The 25,444-nt window shown below is 36.0% G+C and overlaps 3 protein-coding genes and 1 pseudogene across 3 annotated transcripts; 1 reads left to right on the top strand and 3 right to left on the bottom strand.

Moving 5' to 3' along the window:
• The first annotated feature begins 340 nt into the window (after positions 1-340).
• On the top strand, positions 341-3,535 carry LOC116118307 (pre-rRNA-processing protein esf2-like). The gene is made up of 8 exons (XM_031404293.1): positions 341-415; positions 531-1,219; positions 1,457-1,535; positions 1,763-1,830; positions 2,193-2,282; positions 2,381-2,511; positions 2,882-3,034; positions 3,117-3,535. The coding sequence occupies exons 2-8, from the start codon at positions 532-534 to the stop codon at positions 3,132-3,134; spliced, it is 1,227 nt and encodes a 408-aa protein (XP_031260153.1). The 5' UTR covers positions 341-415; position 531; the 3' UTR covers positions 3,135-3,535.
• Positions 3,536-3,669: 134 nt separating this feature from the next.
• Positions 3,670-6,334, bottom strand: LOC116118293 (ras-related protein RABB1b). The gene is made up of 6 exons (XM_031404269.1): positions 6,107-6,334; positions 5,869-6,008; positions 4,846-4,928; positions 4,396-4,600; positions 4,173-4,241; positions 3,670-3,986 (listed from the first exon to the last, which is right to left on the bottom strand). Exons 1-6 carry the CDS (start codon positions 6,150-6,152, stop codon positions 3,894-3,896), a joined length of 636 nt encoding a protein of 211 aa, XP_031260129.1. The 5' UTR covers positions 6,153-6,334; the 3' UTR covers positions 3,670-3,893.
• Positions 6,335-8,213: 1,879 nt separating this feature from the next.
• Positions 8,214-12,022, bottom strand: LOC116118292 (proteasome subunit beta type-7-A). Its single transcript, XM_031404268.1, has 9 exons — positions 11,867-12,022; positions 11,044-11,204; positions 9,913-10,054; positions 9,627-9,723; positions 9,464-9,533; positions 9,256-9,360; positions 8,841-8,939; positions 8,658-8,745; positions 8,214-8,566 (listed from the first exon to the last, which is right to left on the bottom strand). The coding sequence occupies exons 2-9, from the start codon at positions 11,185-11,187 to the stop codon at positions 8,490-8,492; spliced, it is 822 nt and encodes a 273-aa protein (XP_031260128.1). The 5' UTR covers positions 11,188-11,204; positions 11,867-12,022; the 3' UTR covers positions 8,214-8,489.
• A 421-nt stretch (positions 12,023-12,443) lies between these two features.
• Positions 12,444-24,292, bottom strand: LOC116118331 (annotated as a pseudogene).
• Between the last annotated feature and the right edge of the window lie 1,152 nt (positions 24,293-25,444).

The raw sequence follows: 25,444 nt of genomic DNA, 5'->3' as shown, positions 1-25,444 counted from the left end.
CTTTAAGAAAATATGTAACTGCTGAGCCTATTTTAAATGGGTTTAGGTTTTGTTAGGTGGGAGTTAAATACATTACCCACCAATTGGACAACTTTAATTATTTATTTTAAAAAAAAAAGATAAATAAAATAAGAAAATTAGTTGTATTATATGGGGTTTTGCAAATCAGTAATATTGATAATAACTTAAATTTCTAATGGTAACTAGTTATAAATATTATATGATAACGAATTATAATATTGATGTAACAGGTTGAGATCAATAGAATCAGGTACCCGGGACCCGGTCTTTATAATTTAAAATAAATAAAGAAATAAAAGCCAAAACCCTTGAACTAAAACACTGCATTCTTTCTCCATCGCTAAAACTCACCACCTTACGCCCACATCGCCCTGCGGCAGCAGATAGTGCCACTGTATTCTCTATCGCCGCTTCTTTTGTTAATTTTTTTCTTTTTTTTTAATATACTGATTACATGTTCCCTTCTGTGGTCTTTTAAGTGTAATTGCTTGTTTCAATTCAATAAACAGAATGCCAGAGGAAGAGCACAAGATTAGTGGAATTAGTTCGCCTATCACTGGGGATAGTCCAAAATCAAGTGGTAGGAGTGCAAATAGATGGGAAAAGAAAAAGGAAAAACGATTGTTAAAGAAAACCGTGGAGGCTGAGGAAAGCCAAGATGTTAGTAGAGAGCGGCTGATGGAAGAGAATTCAAAACCTAATGATGCCGTTTTAGAAAGTGGATGGACTAAAGGGAACAAAAAATTGTTGAAGGAGGCTGCTAATGTGGAGAAAAACGAAATTACGGGAATGAGCGCTCTGGAGGAGAGGAATTTAAAATCAAATGATGAAAGGGTGAAAAAACAGAAAAATAGAAGAAATAAAGGATTGTTGAAGGAAACTAATAAATCTGAGGATGAATTAGAGGGAGATGGAGAGAGTATTCCTGAGGAGTTTAATCCAAAATCTACTGATGGAGGTTCAGATAATGGGGCGAATGAGACAGAGAATGCGTTGTTAGGGGGAGCTAATGAACGTGAGGAAGAGCAAGAGAATCGTAAAAGTAAAAGGAAGCAGCGACTATTAGAGGAAGCTGCTAAGGCTGAACAACGCGGAGTTTGCTACTTGAGTCGAATTCCTCCGCACATGGATCATGTAAAGCTTCGTCAGATTCTCTCTCAATATGGGGAGATACTGCGGATTTATCTTGTACCTGAAGGTGATTGTTTCTTTGTGACTGAACACACAATACAGGATACCGACAATGAAATAATTATTTTGTTTCTCTTTTTATTGTTTTGATTAGTCAAAATTATTTAATGTGCCAAATCTGTTAGCTTAAGCTGAGAGAAACTATTTATTTATTTAATTTTTTCTTTTCCATTAGGAAGAGAGTGAAACTATGTTTTAGTGAAATTTAATTAACTGACAATGATCTGTTGATTTTATATTACAGGTCCTGCAGCCCAAGTACCTCGTAAGCGAGTAAATCGTAAGCGAGATGGTGGATTTCAAGAACAAGTTTTTTCAGAAGGGTATGTATGTTTGAATGAATATGCTCTAATCAATATGGCAGATATCTGCAACTAGTATTAAAAGTTGATTGTAGAGTGCTCATTTATGAATTACATAAGTTTTTTTGCCAACTCCAGAAAATGTGATGTCTCTTGTTGAATTGTGTCTTCCATTATTTTTGGCTCTTTAAGGTGCATTACATCCTTTTTTGCTGGCATACCGTCATATGATTGTCCTTTTTATGTAGGTGGGTTGAGTTCACCAAGAAAAGTGTTGCAAAGAGGGTTGCTAATATGTTAAATGGTGAACAAATTGGTATGGATACTTCACCAGGAATAGCACTTGCAGTTTTATTTTTATCATTAAAATTGGCCAACAGGTTTTATTAATCCCTGATAGTGCCCTGATTATAGACTTTTAATTCAGAAATGAGTCAGATATTTGTCGTTAAATGTGATAAACCAGTAACGTTTGGTTTTTTTCTAACTTTTAGTGCCATTTTTTCTATCTCATTTTACCTTTCTTGGCTCAGTTTTTGCTCTATCCTCTCACTTTTAGAGAATCATTTGGTTTGAGTTCGCTTATATCTTGCCTGGTGCTCTTTCATCTTTAATTGCAGTGGTTTCATTATGCTACATCTTTCTTACTCAATGCATTTATTTCTTATTCTTGTTTAGGTGGAAGGAAAAGGTCTTCGTTTTATTATGATCTTTGGAATATCAAGTACCTAAGAAAATTCAAATGGGATGATCTTACTGAAGAAATTGGTACAGTACTTGTTGAAATTTCCTTTGTCTTTTAGTTTTTTAATGCTTGTTGTTGCTGCAGTTCATTACAATTCTAAGTTGAGATACTAAAATTGCAGCTTACAAGAGTGCTGTTCGAGAGCAGAAACTAGCTCTAGAAATTTCTGCTGCAAAGAGGGAGCGGGATTTCTATCTGTCTAAAGTTGATAAGTCCCGTGCTCTGAGCTCTATAGAAGAACGATTAAAGAAGGTAAACAATGTGTACACCTCAATAATATGGGTTGCTTGTTTGCACAATCAGTGTTGATTTGTTTCTTGTTTCATAACATCTTATGAAATTTTCTGTATTTGATATATTTGTCCGTCCTTGAGTATATTGTTAGCATTGCTAAGTTTTATGGGGGATAGTGTGGATGACTTTAAACGACTTTTAATATTAGTGGATAAAGCAGGTCAAAAATCTTAATTTGTACAATTCACTTCCCAGTTATATATATTCTTGAGACAGAGATGTAGTTTAGATCCTAGATTTCACTTTTCTGTTCATTTAGATTGCGTTTTTTAGTGTATCATTTATTTTAGAAAACTCTCCATATTTATTTCTTCTTTTATCCTCACAGAAGCAAAAAGTGCAAAAAGAATCTGGAACCCATTATGAGCTCCCTGTTAGCCAGCAGCCAACAAAAGTGTTTCGTCAATTCCCACAGAAGCGACCAGTCGCAGATAATATAGCGCAAAGCAAACCTCGACTCTCAAAAGATATCCTAGCTGGGGTGAGTGTCATTTTGTTTCTCAGCAACAACTTAGCATGTGTATTAAAATGATCTGTTCCCTGAAACTTGCTTGTGATTGTAGGTATTTGGTGGTTCCTAATGATTGGATTTTCCAGTAATTTATGGTCAAGAAGAGATTTTAAAGTGAAATACAGAATGCCGGAATATTTATACACGAGATGAGGTATTGTTAACTGGTTTGTTTTTACAAGTCCGGTTTGTGAAGAATTGTAACATATCAGGAGCACATAGTATTTTTATTACAATTCTTCGATATCCCACAGCAATGTAATGGGCGCCTTGTTAGGAACATATTTTACCTTTTCGTAATGTGTAGCATTTTAGTAAATTTTCTATTAGAATTGTTTTTTGTATTAAATTCTGGGTGCAAACTGCAAAGTGCAAACCCAAATTTTATGGTGAATTGGTAATTGAGGCTCTGCAAGAATTAGCCCCTATAAACATGCTAAATCTTAGTCGACAAGACTCCAAAGATTTTGCATTTTACTTATGTTTCAAATGGTCTGACCAAACTAATATTAGAAGTCGTTTAAAGTCATTTTACTTCCCGGAAATTAAGTGAATTGTGATATGCACGGTTCAATATTCTTTTGGCCATAGAAAAAACACCATTCACTACACCCATAAAGCAATCTTTGGGCACTAAAATGAGATGAATGGAGGACAGTGACATTGATTCAGTGCAAAAGACAGGTGAGATAAGATCTATACATTGAATGTCATCCATAAAGTTTGATCACATTTTTTTTTTTGAGGATTATATATCCATATTAGTGTGTAGAAGGCCTATGTAAATTCCAGAAAGGGATTAACTACAGACTTTCAATTTTGGTTCCATTCAACTGCAACATCCACTTCTCTGAGCAACTGCTCCATCTCTAGCGCCTGATGGACCTTGTGGGCGTCCATACCCAACCTTTATTCCAGATGACTACAATCATTATTTAAAAAAAGGTTATACGTAAGGTAAATTTCCGATTTAGTATCAACAAAAATAAGACATAAAGAGTATCTTGTGGGCGCCGAACAAGATTGAAACAATCCATACTATGATTTGGCAGAAATCCAAATAAAAACTAAAAAGACATCAGTGAATAACAAAGTGCTTCAACGTTACCTCATTGGATACATCAAACACGCCTTCCTGAATATTTTGAAGGATCTTGGCAGCAGTTTTTATGAAGGCCTGTGAGAATAGTTACGGTACTCATTTAGCAATTAAGGATCAGCTGCCATGTCAATCGTGTTCCATAAATTGACGATAAAACTTCGCAGTTTTTGAGCCACACACAACACAATTGAAAATTAAAGACTGCTTAAAATTTGGTTCATTTAATCACCTCTTCAACATTCTGAGCTGTTCTTGCAGATGCTTCCAAAAATAAAAGCCCGTTTTCCTTTGCAAACTGTTCTCCTTCCTCCTTGCTAACAGCCCTCCGATGTGCAAGATCACACTTGTTCCCAATGAGCATAATTGTCATATTGGGATTTGCATGCTGCCTGGCATCCTCTAGCCAGCTTGCCAAATGATTAAATGTCTCTCTCCTGGAAACACAACAACTTTGGTTTTCAGTTTAAATCCAATATTCTAAAAGGAAAGGAACTGGTAGAAGATCTAGCAAATATATGCCACATAAGAGTAATGAAATTTATTTCCAATTTGCCCTATCAAAACTTATACTAGTTTGTGTAAAGAGAAGTTGCAGAGAGGAGAGGGGGAAGGGACGATTCCAATCTTGCTATCGCTTTCTTTCTCTCACATACACACGTATATGCAGGTTCATACTCACCTAGTTATATCATAAACCAGAAGTGCTCCAGCTGCTCCTCTGTAATAAGATCTCGTGATGGATCTGAAAGATTCTTGCCCAGCCTGAAATAGAACCAAGGATCGCAGTTTACGAATAAGTGTAATGCATAAGGGTGCTTTGGCTAAGGACTAAAATGTTCAAGAATAGCAATTACGGCATAATGAAGAAAAATAAAATACATAAAGGATCTTACTGTATAAACATGATTTTCTATCATCTATTTCTTCCATTTATTAATTTCAATCACAATTACAGTACACATACAAGGGAATAACATAAGGATCAAACTAAGACATCAAATTTAATCTGCATAAGACAAAGCACAGATATACCCAAATTACCCTACAAAACCCACAAAACAGAAGGCACCATACAGCCTCAGCAAGTTCTCATCAGAACTTACTTAAAGATATTAAAACCGATGGCGTTTCATGGTGATAGAAGTAAAAACACAAAGTAACCATTGAAGCGGGGTCTTACAGGAATCAACAGAGTAATCTATTCTCCATCAAAATCAGCTTCTTTATGACAAAAGTTAAAACACAAAGATGTAAAATTCTTGCCCTCTAATGTGCAGTTAAAGTAGTAAGTTAGTGGATACACTTTCAGAACATGGAAGAATCTAAAAAATCCAATGACAAGATTGAAAACACAACATATTTGTACCCAGAACATTATCCCACTTAAGTTGATTCACAATGAATTGGCCTATGGTTGATTGACAATTGGGTGATTCTACATAAAAGGAGGAGTTTGCACAGGAAGGTATGGAAAATCCTTATCCAAAAGTAGTGGTCCTAATATAAGGGTTTACACAAATTCAGTATGCTAAAAACCCCTCAAAAATTTTCACGGCTAATTTTTTCTCTTCTTTTTCGCAAAAGAAGAAGAAGAAGAAAAAAAAAAGGCATAACTACCCACATGAGGTTCATAAATTAGTTAAGTTAATTCAATTTTTCAAAGAAACGCGAATAAAACACCAGAAAAAGAAAAGTAACATACAGTGTCCCAAATCTGAAGCTTGATAGGACGGCCATCGATGGTAACCATACGAGCACCAAACTCAACACCAATGGTGAGATCATGAACTGGCTGGAACCTCTTGTCAGTGAACTGTAATAGCAGACATGATTTCCCTACTCCTGCAATCACAGCATAGAAAACCCCAAAATCAAAGATAATACCTAAGAAAGTTGAGGAAGAACTAGGGTTTAATTAGTAAAGTTAAAAAAAAAGTTACCAGTATCTCCGATGATTATGTACTTGAAGAGATAATCGTAAGACATGTCTGATACGAAACGGTAGTTTTCGTACAAAAATAGGTCGCTGTCTATGCGTTTAGTCTTGAGAAGTTGAGAATTGAAAGAGAGAAGAAGGAATGAATACACGAAGAAGAAAGTACAAATGTAAAATAATAGATGAATTTCTAGATTAAGACGGCACCGTATTAATTGACCGACACGGACACGATTGCTTCTGTTTACTTGTAGGCTGAGACTTGTGTTGTGGACGTAGAGATGAGGTTAAAACTTAATTTCTTTCATTATTTATAATTTCATCCATTTTAAATAAAGAAATTATGTTGAGTTTTCTTTAAGAAAATATGTAACTGCTGAGCCTATTTTAAATGGGCTTAGGTTTTTGTTAGGTGGGAGTTAAATACATTACCCACCAATTGGACCACTTTAATTATTTAATTTTTTTTTTAAAAAGATAACTTAAAATAAGAAAATTAGTTTGTATTATATGGGGTTTTGCCAAATCAGTAATATTGATAATTAACTTAAATTTCTAATGGTAACTAGTTATAAAATTATTATATGATAACGAATTATAATATTGATGTATACAGGTTGAAATCAGTAGAAAATATTACTTCATTAAGCTTCAATTATTACAATTTCTTTTAATATTTTTAATATTTTGTTTTTCATAACCAGACTATCTATGCAACTTGGTACACCTCAATTAATCGTCAGAGTTTATTAAACATCCTACGTATCCAAAAGGCTAGATAAATTATAATATTATTAAAAGTTAAAATATTGTTGTAGATGATTCTAAGATTTGAACCCAAAAACTAAAAAAAGGAAGCTAATATCCTTAGGAAACCAACCCCTTAAGGTCTGCTTGAGAGTTTTTTTTCACTGGTTTTGGAGATTTTTTAATTAGACTGGTTTTGAGGTGTTTAAAAACCATTATTTGTTAGATTTTTTATGGACTGGTTTTGACTAATTTAAAAACCCATCAAAACCAATGTAGTGTATTTTTTAGAGGTTTATAAAACACCCTAAATCGAAGTGTTTTGTATTTTGGCTGGTTTAAAAATTTATCCCAAAAAACCCCATTTCCACTATTATTTATATACAATAATCTCTTTGCTGGTTTAAAAATTTCTTCAAACCCCATTCAATCTTCAACTTTTAGTTGACCATTACAATACTTTTGAATCTTTTATCTTAAGCTTTCTAATCCTTTATTAAAGATATGAAGGTTTTTCTTTCTTTCTTCTTCATTTTCCCCTTCAACTTTTTGTTCTTTTAATCTAGTAAACTCCTTTGCAGGCTGTATACAATTTAATTGCATTTCTTTACCAGTTGTTTTACAAAATTAGGTGATTTTTCCTTTATTTGATTCTTTCTATTTGCATTTAGGTGATTGATTGAATCATTATCAGTTTGTTAAACAAAAATTGTTTTTAATAGCTTTGCTTCACTGATTGAAGAAAAGAACAAAAAATTGTTTTTTAGAAATGTTGTTGCGGCTGTTATATTGATAATTTGCGAAGTCCAACATTTTGGCAACATATTTATTCTCTTAAAATGACAGATTTCGAATGATTATGTGATGAATTAAATAATATACAATGAAAGAACTTACAAATAAATTAAACTTGAAAGGAACTTAGATATTAAGTATTGGTAATTGAAAAAAAAAAACTTCCAAATACTGGTTAAAGTTCAGGTATTTTTATAAGCATATATATAAATTTATTAGTTTAAAAAACTATCAGAACCGTTGGAAAATAAATTCCCAAACATAAGTTGAATGTTTTAAAAACCGTTACGATGGTTTACCCTCAAGCAAACCCTTAGGATTAATTATTACAATTTTTGTTCGATGCTTTTGGATTTGCCTACAGGCTACAACCGCAAGACAATTCAATTCTTTCTTTTCCTTTAAAATCATTATATACTTGGTTTCATGCAGCAAGCCGTAGATGCACAAGAAGATTACAAGAATAGTATATTTCAACGTGCCTTTCAAGTTTTCCTTTCCCATCATCTTATCTTTCAGAGTGACTTAAACAACCTTCACAACAAATTTTGACATCATAAAAATCAAGGGGTTTAAATTTTGTTTTTCTTATAAAAAGAGAAAAGAAAAAGGAAATTCTTAAAGTTCATTCAAGCAATTCTCATATCCCATGGTAACTCAAGTTGAAACGCATGATACAACATCAAGTTCTTAATTAAACAGAAATTACTTCTTTGCTAATTTGTAAGTGCAGCTGGGGCTGGAAAGCTAATCCAGAAACATGTAAATAAAGGTCAATCATCTTTTAATCTGGAAATTGTTGCCTACAATAGTTTTGGCTCTGTGCTCTTCTGGGGCGATGATTTTCACTCTTCCATTGCCTCTCCTGCTTCAATGATTTCTACCTTTTCCTTCAATGGGGTAATCTTCGTCAAGAGGACCTCTGTAATGAAACAAAATAAGGCAAAATCAAGCTAAGACCATAGAAAAAGTCGAAATATTACATAAACTCTTCTTCGAAAGCCATTACTAACCAGTCTTCTTGGGGAAAGAATAGCCTTTTGAACTGACGTAAGTGCGAGGATTTGGCAAAAGGTGATTCCTCAAGTATTCCTTGTGCCCCTACGCAAACATTCATTACAGGGAAGAAATTGCATCACAATTGAGATTTAGATGCGTTCTCAAGATATTCACTAGACTAGAAAGTGACAACTAACCTTTGTTATTACACAAACATCGACATTGCTTCCACTTCCCAAGTCATTGAATATACCAGAACATATTGCCTCCACTACAAGGCTTATCCCCTCATCTTTCTGCAAAGAGAAAACTGGTAACTCAGAAAGAACACAGACACACGAATGATTTATAAGAAATCACTAGCGACGTAAATTATCTAGACATAAGTCCAAGGATCTAGTTGTTTGATCAACCATAGATCAGGTCACTTGGACCACTCAACTCCACATCTAAGTGCATGTTAGAAACCTCTTCAGAGAACCGTTAAGTACTAATGATGTTCAGGGGTAATTTAGGTGCAAAGTGAATTAATTCTTAAATTCTTCACACCAACATCAACTTACACCATGCAAACACAAATGAACACATTCCAAACATAATAGGTAAACTTACAGTTAGGCCTTCTTTGTATTTTGATTCAAACATAGCCATAGCAGCAAGAGAACCAGAACCCATTGTAGCAAATGGTAATGTGTCAGTTGATCCGTGTGGGTATATCTGCAAAACCAGACAAACCAATTATTGAATAATCAAGATATTATATACACAGGTAAAGAAAAAAATAAATCACTATCATTTATGAAAGAAGAATAAAACTAACCGTATGCAAATGAGGTCCAGTGCAATCAACTCCGCCAAGCACTAGAGCAGCTTGGACATAGCCTTGGTAGCTGGATAAAAAATCTAACAATCAGAATTATGCACTCTTATGACTATACAGAGATATGTTGCCAGTAACACAAATTGCAATTAATTAACTTAACTTGAAAAGATGCTTCTTGAGAAGTGTCAGAGCTGTAACAACCCTTGACTCTCGACCAGTATGATAACGATGTAATTGTAGCTGTGAGCTGACCATGTCTGTTGAGATAACAACGTTTTACAACAAATCAGATATAGTAACATAGAACTGAAAAATAGAGACACACACAGTGCCATTTTCATAAACTATTTTATATTTTACAAATCCAAAAACAGACACCAAAAACACACACAAAAAGGCACTCAGCACTATATTTCAAAAACACTAAACTCATTCCCCAAATATACCAGTTACAGCCTCTGTGTCAGCAGCAGTTCCTGCTCCACAGCAATATATGTTTGGTGCCATGTAATGAATTTTCTCACAGTTCTTATCACAAACTATGGGTCCTTCAGTTGCTCTGGTATCTGCCCCAAGAATTACGCCATCCTAAGAAAAACAATTGACAAGAGAAAAATTATGTTCCAAAGATCATTCAGGAAAGGTATTGACAGAAAAAAAGTAGCTATTTCAAACACCATTACAGATATGCTGTGCATGTCTGTATTGCTATACCCTTTTTAAGTTTCAAAAAAGCAAGCAAAGATATTGACTGTTGAGAACAACATAGATCATGCAACTCCACAATGCTCAAATTTCAAAGCAAATTCCACAAACAGAGATTTCACAGTGGGCAACTCACTTCTCAAATCTTCCAAAATGTACGAGCAGACATACACACATAACAAAAAATATATATCCTACTTTCACATTCTAATGTCTCATTATAATTTATTTCCAGTGGCAGCCTATAATAATTCCTTTACGGTATACATATACTGTATTATTCTCAAATCAATTATTTCTTATAAAATTTTAGTAGAAGGTAGGGAACGAAGCATTAAAGTGTCTCTGTGTCTACATGTGTGCAAACACAAAGAGCCAGGAGAATATAAAGGTTAGTTTGATTTGTGATTCAAAAATAGTTTTCAAAAAGTATGATGGAATCCGAAAATCTGAGTCATATCTAAATATTCAAAAACGCATTTACTATAATATTAAAAAACTTTTTTCAAAGTTAAAAACTATGGAAAATAGAGAACACAACTCTTTTCAGTGTTTTTTTTTTTTCACTAAATTTTATGTTCGTATCCCAAACTATTTTTGCAAACGTTTCAACCAAGCACAAATTCTCAAAAAATTTCCAAAAATATATAACTGCACTAAATCTCAAAGTGAAACAGGCTCTAAGAAGGCATATTAGGTTTAAGAAAATAGTTACCTAGACTAATAAGGCTGCAAATACCATTTCTTATAAGACCTTTAAAAAATGATTATGGCTCATCAAAATTGAGTAAACAATGAGAATAGACTAAGATACTTAATATTACAACAGACCATTAAAGCATGACTAGTATAAAATAAATAAGTGTTTATACCTGGAAAATCAACCCAACAATAGTTGTCCCTGTCTTCCGGTAAGATGGAGGGTTAACACCCTTCTTTGAAAGCATATCATTTCGTCTGCAGAGGTCAAAACTAAATCCACCCTCGAGAGGAACATCTACAGTCGAATTTGACATTTTAAACTTACTTCAACCTGCATAAATAAGTAACATACTTTGTCACCTCAGCCAATAACCAAAATACAAACCACAGGATCCTCAAGCAAATATAAATAACCAAAGAGGGAAGAACATAATAGCTAAAAGAACCAGGAGATTCAATAACACTATTAATGATAAAATTAGCAATGATAACAGTATACAGTAATCAGATCAAGTCCATGGAAAACATGCACGACGCTATATCAAACCCGTCAGACAATTCTACTACAGACAAAACAGTCATTTTTCTCTTTTGGATAATCCAGAAATCCCCATAACCTGGTCAGTGAACACGAGCTTGCGTCTTGGGTCACTGACAAATCCTTCAATCCTCGGAAAGCAGAAAAACAAAAAGAAAATAATTCCTATTCCATCATACATCCCTACATTACATTGACACCAAGTTCAATTCTTCAACTAAAATGATCAACTCTTAGATGGTTGTAAAAGCAAATCTCGCTACTAATAGCAAAAAAAGTAGTTGAAAAAAGATTACGATTTTGTTTATAAAGACAACGGTTGATCTTATTACACCATACATCCGATGATACTCGAATCTTCTCTTGATATAATCAGAGCCACAGAGGACAAAACCCTAGTAAAATCACACAAAAAGACATCTTCTATGTTTATGGAAAGTGAAGAGCGAAATTACCTGAGAGAAACTCACACCACAAATTTGAAAATCCGGAGAAGGTTAGTGAAAGCACTTGAACTGAGAAGGTAAAATAAAATCAATCGAGCTGGCTGACTCTCCAAGTTTTGTTGTGAGAAAAGTTGGACGAAAGAGAAAGAGCTATATCTTTTTGACAAATTTGCCCCCTGTAAGAGATTATTTGCTATTATGGTGCTGATTTCGAACCAATTTACTAAATTGGCCATTTCAGATTTGCAGCTTGGGCCTCCGAGTTTGTACGTCAACAATTCGGCCGACCCAAGACTGGGTGGCCTAGTCCAGCAAGAACCCCAAGATGGCCCAACACTTGAGTATGAAGAATTTGGTAAAGAAAATATTTGCATAAATGAAATTAATTTAAGATGCATGAAATTCTAAGCAAGTAAATTCAACTAGTATTGGTAATCCGAACTGAGATCTATTTTCAAGTAGAATAATTTGCCACTTCAATTTATACCTTCGAAAACTTACAACAATATACACATATTTGATACATTTACATGCATAAGAATCTGCCAAGCAATATCTTACATATTTAAAACGGCATTCAAAGAGGTTTTTTTTTTTTTTTTTTTGAGTTCTTGACACAAGAGCTATAGCATAGACAAAATGCTTTCAATGACATCAAAAGCTCTCTAGAATGCACATCCTTATGGTGATGATTTCACTTCCAGAATCGCCAAGAGGTTTATGGGATATTTTCAATTCTGAATCTTGCTGAAGAGGATTGGTGCACCATACTGGGGTTGCAGGGTTACATGCGGCATTGGAGCATGAACATAAGCTGACGATAACACAAAAGTATATCGTTGGATGATAATGGATAGGACAACTTTTGCGTCAACCATCACTAGGTTTTGACCTACGCAGCTTCTGGGGCCTAAACCAAATGGGAAAAATGAGGCTAAGTGCTTTCTGGATTCATTAAACCTCGATGGATTGAACTTATTAGCATCTTCTCCCCATAAATTAGTGTCATGATGTACAGCAGTGACGGCCAAATAGACTTGTGTGCCTGCAGGAATGTCCAGGTTCCCCAGTCTCACCTTGGCCAATTTATTTGATTGCCTCATCATCTGGACACTGGGAGAGTAAAGTCGAAGTGTTTCATTGAGTATCAGGCTCACCTGTTAAGAAAGATCAAGTAGTACTTATAATAATTGTTACAATCTTTATTTAATTTCCAAGTTTATATAATAGAAATTCAGTCATTTGTTACATCTATTTGCATTCCCTATAAAGATGTGAGTCATTAATGTAATTTGCAGTTCCTAATCTTTTCACGTGGAAAGTCGAGAGAATAAATACTTACAATCTTAAGGTCAGTAAGTTCCCTGCAACTAACTCTTTGTCTCTGCAAACACGAATCACTTCTTCCCTTGCCTTGGTTTGCCATTCTTGATGATTTGCCAGAAGTAGAAGTGCCCAAGTCAAAACATTAGCAGTTGTTTCCTTCCCTGCAAAGTAAAAGGTCTTGCATTCATCTATACTTCTTCTACCCTTAATCTCTCCTCTTCATTCTCTTGTTATTATATGATGACATTAAAAGACTAAGTGATTTCTTGAGTTTCTCTAGCCGAGCCATTGTTCTTGATCAGCATCCTTATTGATTCACGAGTTTCTGAGTCCATCTCCCACCTCTCTCTGTTTTTCTTGGTAGGCAAGAACCTGTATTAATATGACAAAGAAAATCAGAGCCATAGCTTTAATCTTGCATGTGATTCCAATTCATGAAATCATGATAAGCCAACCATTTGTGTTTTCATTTTCCAGTACCATTGAAACGACGCATTAGCAGCACTGTATAAACAAAAGTAGCAAAAGTGAAGACTAGAAGTCACCTGAACCCTGGAAAATAGACACCTCTTTGTAGCTTCAATGAATAGCTGCATTTGTTCTTCTTGTAACATAAAATACGCTTTCCTTCTTCAAAACTACTTCCAAAAGCTGTACGGGATATCATATCCGCTGACGATCATGAAGTTCTTTATGCACTTCCATCTCAAATTCACCTCTCCCTCCTCTTATTTCCTCCCATTTTTCAAGCATCATCATGGTACTAGCTACCATTTCTGGAATCCAAGCCTGATTAAAAGAAATTCCGCCCCAAGTACCTAGAGTTAATATTCTTCCTACCAAACTCAAGTTAAATTATGTTTTAATCAGCTATTCCATGGCATTTAACCATATGTCACAGTCACATTAAGATCAATTCCAAGAAATTTAAGATTGTATTAATGAATTATTGCACTAATTCACCTAACTCGCTCCATTGTTGAAAGCCTGATTGGCGATTCTCCTGCGAAACGCCCATACATCGCCCGAAAGCCCGACAATGCCTTGCGCGAATAGCATCTTAGAAGATGGGTTATACGGAACCTTTTCAAACGACCCACCCGTAAGGACTCCCTTAATCATATCCGGTTCGGTAATCGCAAGTATAGCACTGACCCGAACCAGTACAAAAATGTTCTCCCATGCAAGCCTGACCACCTGTCATAAAAAGGCGCTGCACGGTAAACAATATCATGGTCAAACGTGGATAGTGGTTTCGACGCAGCTTCCACGTACAAACGGTGGATCTCCACCGAGTTTCCGGTGATCAAGCGGTAGCCAGGGCCGCTAATGCCTTGCCTTTTGAAGTGGCTTTGATCCGATAGGGGATCCTATTAATGTGAACAAATTTTACCAAAATATAAGAAGATCAGCAAAGAGCACTAGAAGAAGAAGCATTGTTGAAGAGAGAGCCACAATATGGTGGGTTTTACTGTTTTAAGGCATAAGTCGTAGCTTTGATGACTTGGAAGTCAATTATTTTTTCTTGTATCATCTTTTATAGGCTTGGCTACGCCATCGCTTATGTCATTGGACGCTTTGGTCCGAATAGGATTTTACAATACATAAACAGAGTGCTTCAAATATAACAAATAGTTTCATCTATTTGAAAATGCTTTCAAAGCTTCTAGATAGCGCTTAAACTTCCAAAAGCTCCAAGCATTTTTGGGGAAGTTTTCAATTCTGAATCTTGCTAAAGAGGATAGGCGCACCATACTGGGGTTGCAGTTACAAGCGGCATTGGAGCGTGAACATATTTGACGACAACACAAAGTAATCGTTGGATGTAGTAGATAGGACGACTTTTGCCTCAACTACGGCTAGGTTTGACCTACACAGACTCTGGGGCCTAAACCAAATGGAAAAAATGAGGCTAAGTGCTTTCTGGATTCATTAACCTCGATGGATTGAACTTATTAGCATCTTCTCCCCATAAATTAGTGTCATGATGTACAGCAGTTAAGGCCAAATAGACTTGTGTGCCTGCAGGATGTCGAGGTTCCCCTTTTCACCTTGGCCAATTTATTTGATTGCCTCATCAAGAAGACAGTAGGAGAGTAAAGTCGAAGTGTTTCATTGAGTATCATGCTCACCTGTTAAGAAAGTTCAAGTAGTGATAAAATGTTATAAATCAAGAAATACCTTTATGAAAGTAAAATAATAATTTGTTCATTAGTATATTTGCTTTTTTTAACTAATTCAAACCCTCATTGATTACAGATGTGAGTCACTAAATGCAATTTCTATTAATTTCGGTTTCCTAATTCCACTTGAAAGATTATGGTCAATTATGTAAAGCTAGTGCGCTGCTTATATATAGGCCATTGATATATCTCCATTTCTTGAGCGCATTGACCAGAGTGTACAATGAAACTCTGCAATGCACTATTTTACAAACAGTGAAAGGTCAGAGAAGAATTAAACTTACAATCTTGGTCACTTAAGTTCTCTGCAACTAGCTCTTTGTCTCTGCAGACGCGAATCCACTTCTTCCCTTGCTTTGGTTTGCCATTCTTGATGCTGTGCTAGCAGTAAAGTGCCCAAGTCAAAAGATTAGCAGTTGTTTCCTTTCCTGCAAAATAAAAGGTCTTGCATTCATCTATAACTTCTTCAACCCTAACCCCTCCTCTTGATTCTCTCGATTATTACACGACGACATTAAAAGACTAAGTAGATTTCTTGAGTTTTCTCCTGTTGAGCCATTATTCTTGATCAGCATCCTTATTGATTCACGAGTTTCCGAGTCCAGTCTCCTCCTCTCTCTGTTTTTCTGGTAGGCAAGAACCTTATATAAAAAGACAATAATACTTCAGAAAATAGATAGATTTTAATACTGCAAATAGATGAAACGTTGTGGATGAAAGTAAAATTCACCTGAACCCTGGAAAATAGCACCTCTTTGAGCTTCAATGAATAGTCGAGCTTGCTGTTCTTGTAACTTAAAAATACGCTTTCCTTCTTCAAAATTGCTTCCAAAAGCTGTACGTTTATAATATCTGCTGAGAGTTCATGAAGTTCTTTATGCACTTCCATCTCAAATTCATCTCTCCCTTCCCTTTTCTCCTCCCATTTCTCAACCATCTTCATGACACTCGTTACAATTTCTGGCACCCAAGCCTGCTCAAGAATTTTCACCATATGTCACAGTCACGTTACCAAGAAATTTAAGAGTGTATAATTAATTATTATACTAATTACCTTCACTCGCTCCTGTTGAAGGCCTGATTGGCGATTCTCCTGTGTAAAGTCCATAATCACCAGTAAGCCCAACAAGTCCCTGCCCAAATAGCAGCTTAGCCGACGGGTTAAACGGAATCCTTTCAAATGACCCACCGTGAGGACCTCCTTAATCATATCCACGGTCGGATATGGCAAGCCGGGCACTGACCCGAACCATTACAAAAATGTTCTTCCATACATGCCGACCATCTGTCATACAGAGGCATTGCACGGCAAACAGTACATGGTCAAAGCCCGGTACGGCTTTGACGCTGCTTCAACGTACATCGGCGATCTCCGCCGAGTTTCCGGTGATCAAGCGGTAGCCAGGCCGCTTATGCCTTGCTTTTTGAAATGGTTTTGGATCCGATACGGATCCATATGAATGTTGAACATATTTTACCAAAATTATAAAAGAATCAAGAAAAGAGAAACTAGAAGGAGGTGCATATTGGAAGAGAGATCCATAATAATGGTGGTTTTTACTTTTAAGTCAGAACTCGTAGCTTTAATGACTAGGGAGTCAACTATTTTTATGAATAAATTTTTTATGGGTTTGGCTACGACATCGCTTATGTCATTTGATGCTTTGTCCAAATATAATTTACATTTTAAAATTTTCATTAAATACAAGTAAAGCTTAAAGAGATAATGGCACACTGAACAGTTTACAAGCCAAATCTGATACATTTCAAGCATAAAATATTGATATAGACGCATTTATTATTCTAATGCTTTCACTTCCCAAAAGCATCAGCTGTTATTTCTGAATCTTGGTGAAGAGGATGGGAGCACCAAGCTGAGGTTGCAATTTACGAATTGCATTGGGGCATGAATGTAAGTTGGCGACTGCACAAAACTAAATTTTTGGAGGATCATTGATAGTAGACTTTTGCCTCACCATGGCTAAGTTTTGGCCTACACAGATTCGGGGGCCTAAACCAATGGGAAAAATGAGGCTAAGTGCTTTCTGGATTTGTTAAACCTTAGCGGATTAAACTTGTTCCCATCTTCTCCCAATAAATTAGTGTCATGATGTACCGCGATTAAGGCCAAGTAAAGTTGTGTGCCTGCAGGAATGTCCAGGTTCCCGAGCTTCACATTTGCCATTTGGATGTTTCTTCAACAACGCAACAGTAGAGGTAAAGTCGAAGTGTTTCATTAACTATCATGGTTACCTGATAAGAAACCTAAGATGTTAATCTACATGATTCTAACACTAACGCACTAAATTTTCTTATGAAACTCTAAGATGGGTATTTGTATTTTACAAACGTGGAAGGTCAGAAAGAATAAACTTACAATCTTAAGGTCACTTAGGTTCTCTGCAACAAGTCCTTTGTCTCCCTTCCCTTGCTTTGGTTTGCCATTCGTGATGTTGTGCCAGAAGTAGAAGTGCCCAAGTCAAAACATTAGCAGTTGTTTCCTTTCCTGCAAAATAAGGTCTTGCATTCGTTTATAATTTCTTCACCCCAAACTTCTCCTCTTGATTATCTTGAGTTTTGTGTGGTGACATTAAAGACTGAGTAGATTTCTTGAGTTTTCTCTTGCTGTTTCATTATTCTTGATCAACATCCTTTGATTCATGATTTTCTGTATACAATCTCCACCTCTCCTGTTTTTCTTCGTCGCAAGAACCTGTATATATCAAAAAGAAAAATATCATAAAACGATGGCTTTAAACCTTGCATGTGATCCCAATCCAGTTATTGTATTAAAAGTAAATTCACCTGAATCCTGGTAAATAGACATTTCTTCGAGCTTCAGCAAAGAGTTGCATTTGCTGTTCTTGTAACTTAAAAATACGTTTTCCTTCTTCAAAACTACTACCAAAAGCTGTGCGTGATATAATATCTGCAGAGAGTTCTTGAAGTTCTTTATGTACTTCCTCCAAAATCATCTCTCTCTGCTCTTATTTCCGCCCATTTCTCAAGCATGGTTTTGGTACTACTACAACCTCTGGAACCCAATCCTGTTCAAAAGATTTGTGCTTATTGTTAAAATACAAGAAATTATGACTATATCTCCATTTTGATGTACCTTACACGCTCCATTTGAAAGCCAGATTGGCAATCTTCCTGTGAAGAGCCCATAAGCCACCTGAATTGCAACATGTCCCGCCCAGTAATTGTCTAGACAGGGGATCAAAAGGAAAATCTCAAATGAACTACCCACATTCGTAAGAACCTCCTTAATCATATCCGGGTCAGATATTGCAGTCTGGGCACTGACCCGAACCATTACAAAATGTTCTACCGTAAACGCCTGACCAGCTTTCATAAGAAGGCGCTGTGCGGTAAACAATATCGTGGTCAAAACTCGGTACTGCTTCGACACAGCTTCTGCGAACATACGGCGGATTTCCGCTGAGTTTCCGGTGAACAAGCGGTAGCCAGGGCCGCTTATGCCTTGCCTTTTGAATTGGCCTTGGATCCGTATGGAATCCATATGAATAGTGAACAAATTTTACAAGAGAATCAAGAAAACAGTAGCAAAAAGGAGCATAATGGCCAGAAGGGCGCTATGATAATGTTGAAGTGGTTCTTTTCTTTGCTTTAATGGGACTCGAAGTTTGGCATTACACTCAGATGGAAGCGACTAGCCACTGTTCGGCATTCGAATATTTGTCCTTTCATTATCAAAATAATAATGCTTGTTGAATGAATATCATATATACCTTGAAGATTCTCATATCTGAGAAACCGTATTTTAAACAATGCATTCGAGTTTTTTTATTGACCGCAAGGAGCATTTGATGCTCCTAATTATATATTTTTGATTTACTTTCATATGGACCATCCTGTATAGGATAACTTTAAAGGACTGGTCCCTATTTGCATTTTTTTTCTTTTTTTTTTTGGAAGACTTATCATGCCTGCTTGTGGCTGAGAATCCAACGATAATAAGCTTGGGTCAGGATGATATAACTTCAGCGGAGTCAAATTTGCATCACAACCTCTCTACAGACCAAATAGCATGATCTTGCATGAGAAATTACAATAACAAATAGTTCAATAGGATAACTTTAAACTTCCTACACAAATGAAATCACAAATACTTTAACCCCAAGAAGTTCAAGAAGGACTTTCTGGGTTTTACAATCTTAAGGTCACTTAAGTTCTCTGAAACTAGCCCTTTGTCTCCACAGACGCGAACACTCATTCTTCCCTTGCTTTGGTTTGCTATTCTTGATGCTGTGCTAAAAGTACAAGTCCCAACTCAAAACATTAGCGTTGTTTCCTTTCCTGCAAATAAAAGGTCTTGCATTCATCTATAATTTCATGTTCCCCTAATTTCTCTACTTGGTTATCTTGATTTTTATAGGACGACTTAAAGACTAAGTAATTTCTTGAGTTTGCTCTTGCTATTTCGTTATACTTGACCAGCATCCGTATTGATTCGTGAGTTTCTGAGTACAATCTCCACCTCTCTTGGTAGGCAAGAACCTGTATATGATAAAGTAAAAGAATATTATAAAACTGACTCTAAATACCCAAGAAAATTGATAGCTTTAACTCTTGCTTGTGATCCCAATCCAAATCATGAAATTACAATAAGAAAATTATTGTCTATCCAATTTGCCATAGTCTTACAAGAACTAAATTATACTATTGTTTTACAAGTTTTTTGAGGCCTAAAAACTGGGCATAGAAAATAACCCACTCATCCCATTAGACTTAATTACATCATAATGTATCGAACTATTACTTTTTATCTATTGAAAGTATCGAACTATTTTTTGTTCGGTTGAAGATACCAAACTATCATTATTTCTATGAATGTATCAAACTTGTACACGTCAAACACTCTAGAAACTAACCTCTGTTAAAAATAAATGATAGAGATTTTTTTAATTCTAAAATGGGTAGTGGGAAATTTGTGCGGTTGACGACTACATGTAAAGTTTACTTGGACTTTTTTTAGGGCTGATGTATATTTTTATATTTTAAATTCTTCAGATTTACCCTTTCCTTCAATTTTAATTCCACAAAAAGCACAAAATGTACCCAAAATAACCAAAACCACCTAGAACGAAAACTTGCCCCGATTAAAAACTCAGCCTAATCGCGTAACCAAACAATTAAGCAACTAATACCCTAAAAGTATTGATTGAAACAAAAGAAATAGGAAAATCCAAACTCTTGCCTCTGTCATTGAACAAATCTTACCAAGAAAAGAAAATATCATAATGAAATCTGCTTAATTTTTCTTTTCCATCTTTATATTTGGTTCGATTGAAACACAATAAAAAGAAAATTAAAAAAGTTTTCGGTTAAAGTGTTCTACAAACGTGAAGCACAAAGAGCAAACCTTTTTGGGTTTAGGGTTTGTCAGATGTCGTTGTCTCTAGTATTAGGTCAGGTGGCTTTCCCTTTTATCGATTTTTTATTGTTCATAGGGTGGGGTTGTCGGAGTTCGTTGATTTTTCATTATTGACTGTTAGTGGGTGGGTGTGTTGTTTATTTCATTGTTAAATACTGGTTGTCAATGGGTAGGGTGTGTTGTTTATTTCATTGTTAAATATTGATTAAGTGGGTGGGGTGTGTTTCTTGTTTGATTTTTAATTATTGATTGAATAGCCAACTGTTAGTTTTTATTACTTTTGTCTTCGATTGAATACCCAAACCTACGATGTAAGTACCGAACCATCCAGTCTCCACTTCGATGATAATTCGATACCTTACTATGTAATCAAGCCTAACCATTATTATGCTTGGAAGAATAAAACTGTAAACACTAGTAGATATCAAACCTTAAACATTGGTAGCATAGCGATAGAAGAGGTAACCTGAACCCTGGAATAGAGATATTTCTATTTGATTCAATGAACAGTTGCATTTGCTGCTCTTGTAACTCAAAAATACGCTTTCCTTCTTCAAGACTGTACAGGATATGACATCCGCTGAGAGTTGATGAAGTTCCTTATGTACTTCCATCTCAAATTCATCTCTTTCTCCTCTGATTTCTTCCCATTTCTCAACCATCGTTATGGTACTAGCTACAATATCTGGAATCCAAGCCTGTTCTGTCAACCAAACTATTAATTTACAAGAAATTTATGACGACTTCACAGCAACAATAATATCCTTGTTCATAGATTTCAAAGTGTAATTTGATGTACGTACCTTAACTCGCTCCATTTTGAAGGCCTACCCCAATCCCCAGTTCAAACGTTGAGCTAACTCTCTGTCTTCAAAACTGAAATACCATCAATAGTAATATCATGTCATCAACATATAAGACAGAATGATATGACCTGCATCAGTGCACTTAACAAAAAAGCAGAATCATGACTACTAGAAGCAAATACAGGGAAGAGATCACATAGAAATTTCTCAACAAGCACAGAGGTGTTGTTTAAGACCATATAACGCTTTCTTCAGCTTGCAAACATACCCAGAATCATGTGAAACACCAGGAGGGGGCGCCATATAAACTTCTTCTTGAAGATCTCCATTCAAGAAGGCATTTTTAACATCAAGTTGAGAGATATGCCACTGACGAACCGAAGCTACTGCAATAAGAGTACGAATAGTAGTCATTTTTGCAACAGGAGCAAATGTCCCTCTATATCCATACCATACTGTTGAGAGTACCCTTTTGCAACCAACCTAGCTTTGTATCGCTCAATAGATCCATCAGAATTAGTCTTGATCTTATACACCCAACGACAACCAACACGTCTACCAGGAGGTAGAGGAACCAAATCCCAAGTACCTTCTTATGCAAAGCAGAAAGTTCCTCATCCATAGCTTGTTGCCAAAGAGGATGCAAGAATTGCCTCTTTATCGGAAGAGGGCTCAGAGAGACAATGAATATAAGCTAAAAAAGAAGCAAAAGATGAAGAATAACAAGAATAAGCAAAATTTGGTAACTTTGTGGACTTACGAATGCATATGGATTGACGTAGAGGTGGATCCACAATCTCAGACAAGCTTGAGTGACATAGGAGAAGAGGAGCTTCAGGTGTGCTAGAGAGTAAAATGTCAGTACCTGCAGAATGATCAGTACTAGGAACTTGAGATGACAAACTATCAGAATCCTCAGAAAAAAGTCTATACGAATTAGATCAGATCTAGTCAAGGTATGAGTAGTGGATGGAATAGAAAGAAAGGTATATGCTCAAGAAAAACAACATGACGAGACACATAAAGTTCTGAGTGATTGGATCAAAACAACGATACCCCTTTTTACCTTCACCATAACCAAGAAAGCACAAATAGCAGATCGAGAGGACAACTTGCTGCGTTCTACATGAGGACGAAGAACGAAACAAGTACAACCAAAAACTTTAAAGGAAGATAATCAGGGGTATACCCATACAACTTTCGAAAGGAGAAAAACCTGAAATATGAGAAGATGGAATTTTATTAATCAAACCTACAGCAGTAAGAACAGATTCACCCCAAACACACTAGGAACAGAGGCAGACATAAGAGAGAACGAGCAGTTCCAACAATGTGCCTATGTTTCTTTCAGCAACACCATTTTGCTCAGGAGTATCTGTACGAGGTTCGGTGAACAGTTCCATCTAATGCAAGCAACTCAAAAAATTTATTAGAGGTGTATTCCCCACCCAAATCACACCTAAAACATTTGATAATAACAGAATGTTGAGTTTTGACAAGAGCTCGAAAGGCTGTATATATCTCAAAGAATTCAGAACGATGTTTCATTAAATAAACCCAACAATAACGAGTATGATCATCAATAAAGAAACTTATCGAGACCCTCCTTTTGTGGCAACAGGAGAAGGTCCCCATACATCAAAATTAATCAAATCAAATGGAGAAGAGAAACAGAAATACTTCGATTAAAAGTAAAGTTGAAAATTTTGCCAGTTTACATCCACTACAATCAGAAATATCACAAGTTTGCAAATTTCCTAAAGCCCCTGTGGATGCCAAAAATCTCAAACGAGAAGACGAAACATGACCTAAACGAGAATGCCATAATAAAAACTAGAAGAAGAGGACTTAAACGAAAAGAGACAATCACACAAGTAGCGGTAGCATCAGCACTAGTAGCAGCAACAACTGGCACTTTTAACTCATCCAAATATATAGTCCCCCCTTCTTACGGCCGTCCCAATCAGCTTCTAAGACTGTAGATCTGCACATAACAAGAAGAGAGGAAAATGTGACTATTACCAGAATCACATAACTGACCAACAGAAGCAAGATTTAATGTAAGTTTTGGAATATGATAAACATTAGAGAGAGACAAGTGAGGTGTGACAACAGAACAACACCTGCTAAGGCATAGGAGTGCCATCAGCAGTCATGACAGGATAGAAGACGAAGGAGACACAGAAGCAAAAGATGAAGAATCTGAGACATATGATGTGAAGCACCAGAATCCAAACCTATACAGAATGTGACATACCTGAAGAATTATGAGGTAATTGACCTACGGAAGAAGAAGCAGAGATAGCTTGTGGCTGTAAGGAGAGAAACTTCTGAAATTGCTCAGCCAGAGTACTAGGATCGGTGAAAGGACCTGATGAAACTACTGCTGCAGTATTAGACTGTGGTGGTTTGTAACCCTGAGGTGCTCTATAAGCATTAGATTATGACTTCTAGGCTTCCAAGCTTGAGATTGCTGTTGCGATTGATTCTGCTGCCTTAACTTAGGACACTGAGCCTTCCATGACCTTTTTGCTTACAGAAACTACACCTCGAAGGCAACCCTTGTGTAAGGTTTATTCTGATTATTAAAGACTGGCTTCAAAGGTACTGCTAACACAGAAGGATTAGAAGTAGAAGCAGAAAGAAATTCCCTTTTCAGAATGAGACTTAAGACTATTTCTTCAGCCAATAACTCACTGACAACTGAGTCAACAGAAGGCATTGGGAACGATACAAAATTGAACCTCTAAGTCCTTCAAAATCACTGCGAAGTGCCGTTAAAAATTACACCAATCGTTGCTCGCTCCCTATGAGCAATATAGGCACCACATGCCTTTAATTCTGTAGATTCTGTAAGAGCTAATTGATCCCAAAGATCTGTCATAGTAGATAAAACTCATGAACACTCATATTCTTCTGCTGAAGAGCTCGTATGTATTCTCCAATTGATACTGCTTTGCAAAATTTGACTGAGTAAATAACCTTTGTAGATGATCCCAAACCTCCTTTGCTGTCTCATACTTCGCTAATTGTGTACCTATGGAATGCCCAACAAAATGTTAATCCAAGTAATATTTTTGCATTGTTTGCTTCCCAGGCATCTATCAAAGCATCATAACCCTCATTAGTATTCTTAGGTTTCACAGAAGTTCCATAACATATCCCCACATCTTTTACCCTTAAGAAAATTTCTCATCACATAACTCCAATACGAATATTCTTGTCATCTAACCTCACACTTACAGACTGAAGCAAATCGTCTCTTTCAGTAGCCATATTCCAACAAAGAAAACCAGAATGCAAAAGAAAGGAAAACGAAATACCAGATTGTTGAAATTGAACGAATACCAACGAAATACCAGATTGCCGAAATTGAACGAATACCAACGAAATATCAGATTGCAACAACTGAACGAATACCCTCTCCAAAATTTTCGGGCTCTGCCCTGAACCCCGACAGGGCGCGCGTGCCCCCTGTAGACCCCCAGCCAACTCACCACGGAGTTGGATCCACGCAAGCTATGTTTAAGATTAAGCCTCGTCTCATGAAATTTTGCTCTAATACCATGTTAAACAATCCAAAGAAATAATAATAAAAAAGAGAGGCTAGGTTTCATTGATACTGCACAATTCAATTGAATACTAAAAGTATGATTTACCTAAATACAAAGATATATATAGGGTAAACAAAGGAAATAATGAAAAGACAGATCTACCCTTAATAAAAAATAAAACAAAATAACCCATATTTCTTAACAGATTAAACTTGTTAGCATCTTCTCCCCATAAATTAGTGTCAGATGTACCGCGATTAAGGCCAAGTAAGTTGTTGCCTGCAGGAATGTCCAGGTTCCCTAGCTTCACATTTTCCATT

Source organism: Pistacia vera, unplaced genomic scaffold, assembly GCF_008641045.1.
Source record: "Pistacia vera cultivar Batoury unplaced genomic scaffold, PisVer_v2 Contig840, whole genome shotgun sequence".
In the NCBI taxonomy this organism is placed as follows: Eukaryota; Viridiplantae; Streptophyta; class Magnoliopsida; order Sapindales; family Anacardiaceae; genus Pistacia; species Pistacia vera.
Note: the sequence above shows the minus strand (reverse complement) of the source record. Positions and strands in the feature narration are given on the sequence as shown.

Bases quoted from the DNA above. Each gene is read 5' to 3' on its own strand.
- LOC116118307 (XM_031404293.1), top strand. From the start codon at position 532: ATGCCAGAGGAAGAGCACAAGATTAGTGGAATTAGTTCGCCTATCACT. The intron at 1,220-1,456 runs GTGATTGTTTCT...TTTATATTACAG, and splicing joins GATTTATCTTGTACCTGAAG to GTCCTGCAGCCCAAGTACCT. The intron at 2,512-2,881 runs GTAAACAATGTG...TTATCCTCACAG, and splicing joins TAGAAGAACGATTAAAGAAG to AAGCAAAAAGTGCAAAAAGA.
- LOC116118293 (XM_031404269.1), bottom strand. From the start codon at position 6,152: ATGTCTTACGATTATCTCTTCAAGTACATAATCATCGGAGATACTG. The intron at 6,009-6,106 runs GTAACTTTTTTT...CTGTGATTGCAG, and splicing joins CATAATCATCGGAGATACTG to GAGTAGGGAAATCATGTCTG. The intron at 4,601-4,845 runs GTGAGTATGAAC...TTGTGTTTCCAG, and splicing joins CTGGTTTATGATATAACTAG to GAGAGAGACATTTAATCATT.
- LOC116118292 (XM_031404268.1), bottom strand. From the start codon at position 11,187: ATGTCAAATTCGACTGTAGATGTTCCTCTCGAGGGTGGATTTAGTTTT. The intron at 9,724-9,912 runs GTATATTTGGGG...TTATCTCAACAG, and splicing joins TGACACAGAGGCTGTAACTG to ACATGGTCAGCTCACAGCTA. The intron at 9,361-9,463 runs GTTAGTTTTATT...CTGGTTTTGCAG, and splicing joins CTGGACCTCATTTGCATACG to ATATACCCACACGGATCAAC.